Source organism: Panthera tigris, chromosome D1, assembly GCF_018350195.1.
Source record: "Panthera tigris isolate Pti1 chromosome D1, P.tigris_Pti1_mat1.1, whole genome shotgun sequence".
NCBI classification, from domain to species: domain Eukaryota; kingdom Metazoa; phylum Chordata; class Mammalia; order Carnivora; family Felidae; genus Panthera; species Panthera tigris.
This window is the reverse complement of record NC_056669.1, coordinates 37,525,943-37,533,560: the sequence shown is the minus strand read 5'-3', so window position 1 is coordinate 37,533,560 and position 7,618 is coordinate 37,525,943. Positions and strand designations below refer to the sequence as shown.

The window sequence follows — 7,618 nt, the reverse complement described above, 5'->3', positions numbered from 1 at the left end:
AAAAAAAGAAACAGAAAAGAACCAGTTCTTGATACCATGATTGACCTGTGGGATTCAGCTGTGCCTAAACCCAGACCTACCTTGTAAACTTTTCAGTTATGTCAACCAGTGAATTCCTTTCTCTAAGTCCATTTGACATGTATTCTTTTCTTCTTTCTTTTTTCCTTCCTCCTTCACTCCTTTTTGCTGAAAGAACCTTAAATATCATAAAAAGCATCTTTATGCTCATGCATATTCTGGAGCTAAAGATAACTTCAATTTGGTTAAAAGAGAACTTAAAATGCTATTTATGTAAACAAACAAAAGCCCTCTTTTATCATTACTGCCTGCAAAGCAGTGACGACAGCATTTGGTCTTAATGTTTTCTTCATTCGTTTGTTTTTTGAGAGAGAGAGAGAGAGAGTGAGAGAGAGAGAGAGAGAGAGAGAGAGAGAGAATGAGTGGGGAAGGGGCAGAGAAGCAGAGAGAGAATCCCAGGCAGGCTTTACATTTAGCATGGCGCCCGAGGGATTCGATCCCACAACTGTGGGATCATGACCTGAGCCAAAAACAAGAGTCAGGCACTTAACTGAGCCACCCAGGTGCCCCCAGTATTTGGTTTTAAAAATCTAAAGTCAGTGTGTTTTGTTAATTCTCATGATACAATATTTTAGTTTTATGCTATTGCCGCCAATGGAGTTGATACTAGGGAACTGACTTCCTCTATGATAGCAATGTAGGAAGTATATTTAAAAGATGTTACACTATCATTTAAACTCATTAAACTTCCTGAGTTTAATGCAGATGTAGGTGATCTTCAGGGACCTACATCACCTACATTGCCTGTTTGTTGACAGCCTACTTCTGGCTTCCTGTGATGAAATCTCTTTTTCATATGACAATATTAAGGAGGTTGCTGCTCTGTTAAGTAAAGTTGACTGATAACCTGAAGATTTTCAAAAGGTTGAACAGCGATTTCTTTAGTTTAAAAATAATGCTATTTGAGGGTTTTGGGGGTTAATTTTCCACTTAGCTTTGGAAAAAAATCAATCAGAGGTTTCTAGTTGAAAAGGAATAAAGAGCTATTTCAACCCCACACTCTCCTTTTCTGGGTGAGAAAACACAGTCACAGAGCTATAAAATGGAAATAGAAGATAAAATGTATAAGAATTTAATTTACCAGGTGCCTGGGTAGCTCACTTGATTGAGTGACCAACTCCTGATTTCAGCTCAGGTCACGATCTCAGGATCATGGGATCAAGCCCCACATTGGGCTCTTCACTGAGCCTGGAGACTGCTTAAGATTCTCTTTCTCCCTCCCTCTGCCCATCTCCCTCCCCAACTTGCATTTGCTCTCTCTAAAATAAATAAATAAGTACATTAATAATTAATGAAGACTTTGAACTGCCTTTAGCAATTGCAGCCAGGGAAAAAGCGGAGCTCCTGATTTTTTCACTCTCACATCTCCTCTCCTCGGGTCTACTTCCATGGGTACCTACTAGGATTCATAGGTAATTCTAGAATTATACCTTTCTTTCTCTTAATTTGTGTATTTTTAATTTGTGTATTTTTTTTTAATTGATGTCAATTTTATCTGTTTACTCTTGAACTTTCCAGAGTCATTTGACAGGGACTATATAAAATGTCAATTTTATTATTCCTCCATTCTGGCAGAGGGGAAATGGACAATGGAACCCCAGCAACATACTTCCACAGGGGAGCAAGAACATTCGGTGAGAAGGGTTCTCATGCCTCCACCCATCTTTTTGTTAACCTCTTTGACTCTCAAGAGGGAATGTGTACATATGTTCAGCAAGGCTGTGTTTACCTGGCCTTGTGTTTGCTCAGACTGGTCTGAAAAATGCCCAAAGGCCCACCATGCCTGATAATTAGGGACTGTTTCTTTAGTATTGAGTAGTCCTGTGCATATAGGATCTTAATACAAACTTTGTAAGTGAACTAAAGAACATTGAAAGGACACAAGACAGTATTTCACTAGTATGAGAAGCTTCCCAGAGAATAAATCTGCCCATCACTATTAATAGTTCTCAGAACTTTCTGTGATACGGCAACAATATTTCTGGTGATTGAAAGTATGATTTCATACAAGAGAACGACTTCTGAATTTTTTAAAACTATTTTTTAACACATGAAATTACACACAATACAAAGTACTTGTTTTACAAGTTGAAGTCTTTACAGTTATGGGTACAGTTACAGTAATGCGAGTAGTATTAATGCATTCACTTAGAGCAGAGTTATTTATCTTCATTGGGCTTAACACAAAGCCAAGAATGAATTATTTGCTTAAATTGCTTTCTAGTCTTTGAATAAAAAAAAAAAAAAAAAAAAAAAGGAAAATGCCTTCTACCTCCTGTATAATATGTCAGAATGATAAACAATGCCAACAATTAAGTAGTCTGGTATTTGTATAAATGGGAGATTGTATTCCAATAGCTTTTAAGTTGTAAATCTTAAAGTTTTGGCTACAGTATGTCTATCACATTGTCACTATCTCAGCTCTCCGGAAAATTACGTCATCTTTGGTAATAGGCTGCCAAAAAACAGAAACTATGGACTACACCATTTTTTTTTTCCAAAGAATCCTGTATTTTAATGAATAGCTGAATAAATAGACATTAATTATGAAATTCACATTAAGATAGAAGAAGATCCAAACATTCTGATTGCTTTATCTCTTAAATTTGATAGCTACTACAAAACATACTATTTATGTTAGGGTAAAAATAAGCTGAATCACAGGAGTGTACCTGGGACGTGCTGGCAGATATATACAGCAACAGGGAGGAGTCATAAAATAAAAGTGTTTATATGTACATATTTTTTTTCCTTTTTTTTTTTGCATGGAGAAACACTGTTTTATAAAATGGGAAAACACACAGTAGATCACATGCAGCAAGAACCAATACAATGTGCACAGCAGTATAACCAAATAAGACACAAGAACTATGGGTTTAAAAAAGACTTTGGGAGCAGGGGAAGAAAAGAAAAAATTGAAACCTGGAATGCTTTCTTATGAAGGTTTCAGAATATAACTTTGTCTAAACAAGCCTCTTGATAGTTTTTCAAAAGTTCTCACTTGACCTCTTATGGTTTAAGTGTAGAGCTAAAAATAAACCATCATATTATACAAAACTTTGTATATTAGCATACAAAAGGTAACAATTTACTTTTTGTATAAAATATAACCTTTTGATAGTATATTTATTTCACATATGTATAAATATAACCCAAAGAATATGTTTTAAGTATTTCTACCAAAATATTCTTTACAAAAGTTTACAAAACAAGTAATTTATTCATATTTACAACCCAGCACAGAAGAGATTCTGGGCCAGGGATGTTGGTATTGTGTAAAAGAAAGAGAGTGCGTCTAGACATTTTAAAGATTGAGAGAGGGCTTTGCGGAACTTTCAAAATATGATCTTTTTAGGACAGATATTTAAAGACTTAGTTGTGAAACAACTTCAGTTAAATTACATTTGATGATTGAATATGTGGATGTATAACTAAAAAGGCTGAAGATAACCTATGTTCTTCTGTAATGAGGAAAATAATAGCAATATTTTTCATCTGATCCGAATCAGCACACATTCTCCTGATTTTACAGCTGGTCTGTGTGTGGGCACTGAGGTTACATGACTCAACCAAACTTCTTTCTTTGATACAGTGCTCAGCCCTGAGGGAGAAGGCTTAGAGATGAAGGGTCCATCTAGCATGTGGTAAAGACACATCATGTCAGGGAGCAAAGAATGTATGGATTGCTACATTCTATTCAGCTCTTTACCCAAACAATGTGCCCAAATCAGGACAGATTGTTTTCTCTCTCAATTATGCTTTCCTTCAAACCCTATGAAATAGATTGTACCCATCCATCCCAACCATTTCTTGTCCGGACCTTCTGTGTCTTATCTCCAATCAAAACAAGATACTTTCTTATCTCAGTTTGCTTACAAATCTGTCTCTGGTCATCAACATAAGCAGGGAAGACAAGGCTCAATTTCACTCAGCGAGGAAACTAACCAGTAGGCATCATCACAATAGGTAACACCCCAGGTCATTGGGGGCTAAATAAATCTCCTTTATAGCATTGTCCAATGGGATGTTTTCTTTTTTAAATAGTGAAATCTGATGCCAACAGGGATGCACTAATCTTTCAGTATGATTAGGACAGGTTGTGGTTGTATCTAAGACTTGGAAATGCATTCAGAAATTGGTTGTGGAAGCCCAGATAAAGTTGGAGAGCCCTGCAATCTTGTTTCATCACTCAACACAGCATGTTGCTGAAGTATAGCATATGTAGGAATATTGACAAAGTGAGAGGTGAACCTGGGGAAGAAATTCTATAATCCACTGGCCGCTCTCTAGTTTCTCTGGCTTTTCTCTACTTAGGACACTGGTGACTCCAAACAAACCTATAACATTTCCATCTGCCCTGGAAGTCTTAGGGAAACTAAATGAAAAGACAGAGTGGAAAGATTCAATCACACTTCCATCTATCTATTCGAGCAAATTAAGGAATTTGTTCCTTGCTGCTTGGAACTAGTACCTCCGTGTGACATGGGGTTTAATGAGCTACAAGGTCTATTACTTTTCTTTCAGGGAGGAAAGGAGCTTGGAAAGCCTATTTTACACAACTAATTACACATCAACATCACAGTTCTGTTTGGGCAAACTGGATACTCTGTCCTGGAGTTTAGACAGGGAAAAGTGATCCCAATATTTTACTTTCAGGGTTGAGATTTAAAACAAGCGTTTGAACCGAGCACTACAGTTACTTTCCGCTTCCATTTTTAAGCCAAGGTGTCTTCATATCATCCAACTAAAAGTCAAGAGTTTGGCCTTTACAGAGTCCTCGTAAAATACTGCCTTTTAGTGCTTAGAGTATATTAATCGTCCCTCTCTTCTCCTTTAGGAGTTGTTCCCCAGAATTTCATCAAGATTGATGTCTTTCATCCAGTCGTCGTTACCGGGCTCTGTCTTCAATAAGGAATCAATGAAATCAGCATCACTGTTCAGGGCAGGGCCCATGTTATCAGTCTGTTGGTTGAGAAAGTCAAAAGCTAAGTCACTGCCATGGTCAGTTCCTTGAAAAGCCCTGGAACTTTGGTTGGGTGAAGGAAAGTTGCCTGGTGTCATAGATGGTGGCTGGCTTATGCCTGTCCTCGGCTGGCTCAACCCTGTTCCCGACTGGTTCAAATTAGTCAAGATCTGTGTGCTTAGCTGATTGGGTCTGAGATTCAGACTTCTGAGTGGACCCATGGTTTGTCCATTTAATGTTTGGTTCATTTGGTTCATGGGTCTCATTTGCACTGCTGGTGTTAACTGGTTAGGAGGGGCCGCTGCCCTCTGGGAAAACTGCTGGCTGCTGACTGCCTGCTGCAGGGACTGATTTGGAGGGTAGGCTGCAGGTGCACCTGTGGGGAAGCGGACTGCCGTGGACTTCAGGGCTTCCTGTTGTTTGGTTGTTGTGTCTTGAGAGGCCCAGTTTGGTGCGGTTGTGCTGGATGTGATCATAACATTTGATGTTCTCTGTGCGGGCATGCTTGCCATGCTATGGGTTAAATTTGGTCTTAATTGTTGCGAATTGCTGACAGGTCCAGCTCCAAAAGTAGCCACGTTGTTATTATTACTTGCCCCTAAGGCAGGTGGCCGTGGCATTAGAGGGTTGTTTTGATTTGCTATCAGTTGGTTTGGGTTTCTCTGTTGGGTCAACTGATTTATTCCTGAAGTGACGTTGTATGTGCCAGGTTGACTGCAAGGCAGATTTCCATACATCCCCATATTCTGAACTGCTGTGGGTAACGACGGCATTCTTGTCCCATGGGAAGTAGACAGGAGGCTGGAATTTGGAGTCAAAATGGTATGCGTTGAAACTGGGTTTGCCAAAGCCTGGTTAGAGTTTAAAGTCACTGCTGATGAGCCACCTGAGAAAAAGAAGACAGTTATATTAGTTTATAACCATAGGTTATCTCCTCTATTATAGCAATTTGCAATAACTTATCAACTCTGAAACTGTTTTCAGGTGAAGGGACAAATAAAGAGAAATAATCATCACAGGTATTATATAAAAGAAGTGAAACAGTTTGCAAGGGAAGTATCACTTAGGTCATCCCTTGGTCAAGAGTTTATATATTCTAGAAAAAAAGGCTATACTAAAATGGCTCTGGTTTTTAGATTTTACTGTATTCCTCTTCTGGAGTCTTTGAGAAGAGGTGACAGTCAATCTTTCTTTCATTCGGAATTGGCTTTACTCTGTTCTGAGACCAGACTACAACTGTGATTAACCAGCTGTTATGAAATCCATGCCTCTGGTTACCTCAGGTCCAAATAAGAAAGTGTGGATGAATCCCATATGTGGCTACTAGATTAATATTCCAAACCTGTGGCCTTGAAAATCATGTCCAGTTATCCATCTGCATTATCCCCACTCAAGAAGCTTCCATGAGTGGCCCCCAAGTGTCCAAAGGGTAAATTCCCATCTATTTAAACATCTGGAATTCAAGGTATTCCATGCTTCGCTGATTATCTCCATGTGGAAAGCCCTCTGCTCCAGGAGGTATAGTTACTATTGCATTGTTATCCACGTATGTTGAGCTACCTTTGCTCATGCTATTTCCCTCTCCTATGATGCCCTTCTTAACTTGCTGAGCCTTACTTTTTCTTCAAGGCTCAGGCCAAGGTCTAAGATCCTTCATTAAGTTTTCCCGGATATTCTAGCCTGCTTTTTCCAGAAGGATTTGCTCTTTGAAATTTTCATTCAGCACTTAGTTAGCCCTCGTCTTAGGAAATCCATAGAACCCCAAAGTAGAACCATCAATCATAGGCTGTCGAATAGTGAGCTTCCACATATCACATAGTGATTAGTCAACACATTAAAATCTTCCTGACTTGGTTGAAGTCATCTTGGGAAAACATCTTGGGAAGCAAAACTGGTATGCCAAAAAGTTGAAAATAAGTGCCTTGTAGATGATAAGTTCCACGGGGAAAAACATTTTCACCTGTTTTGTTCACTGTCATATTCTCGAAGCCTAGTGGATGGCGCACAGTATTCAGTTGGTACTGAATGAATGAGTTAATGAGAGATTGAAGTACATGTGTCACTTGGAGAAAGATACTCTTTCAAAGTACTCTCCCTGCAGAGATGCAGGGAGACTCAGAGAATCAGAAATACTAAAAAACAAGAATTAGACACATATACAAATCTCAGAACAGGAGTGTATGAAGAGAGCATGGCTGTAGTTGTAGCCCTAGGGTACCCTGACTGCTTGGGGATAGCTAGCATGGCACACGGCTGGGTAGACTGAAGTCCTTGCTATTTGTTTTAAAATATGTCTCCACTAGACTACATACCCCTTGAAGGCAGGATCAGTCTCTTGTATCTCCTTGTATGTCCAGACTGAGCACAGAGCCCTGCACTGGTAGGGCAGTGAGAGTTTGATAAAGAGGGAGCAGAGTCAGGTATGAGATGCTTGAACAGCAAAGAGTTCACAGACAGCTGATGAGGGTAAGCAACATCCTGTTGGGTCTAAAGGTTTCATGAGAAGTGGAGTGACACTATGAAAGTGCCATGGAAAAAAATGTAAAGATTTTAAAAATCATTCCCTCTGGTGTTCTC

The 7,618-nt window shown here is 39.1% G+C and overlaps 1 protein-coding gene across 1 annotated transcript in view; it reads right to left on the bottom strand.

The window, feature by feature from the left end:
• Positions 1 to 2,816: 2,816 nt before the first annotated feature.
• Positions 2,817 to 7,618, bottom strand: part of MAML2 (mastermind like transcriptional coactivator 2) — a 346,468-nt gene continuing 341,666 nt past the window's right edge. Inside the window, exon 5 of the mRNA XM_042958055.1 lies at positions 2,817 to 5,927. Within this exon, the coding sequence (XP_042813989.1) occupies positions 4,912 to 5,927 (1,016 nt within the window). The 3' untranslated portion in view covers positions 2,817 to 4,911. The remainder of the gene's footprint in view (positions 5,928 to 7,618) is intronic.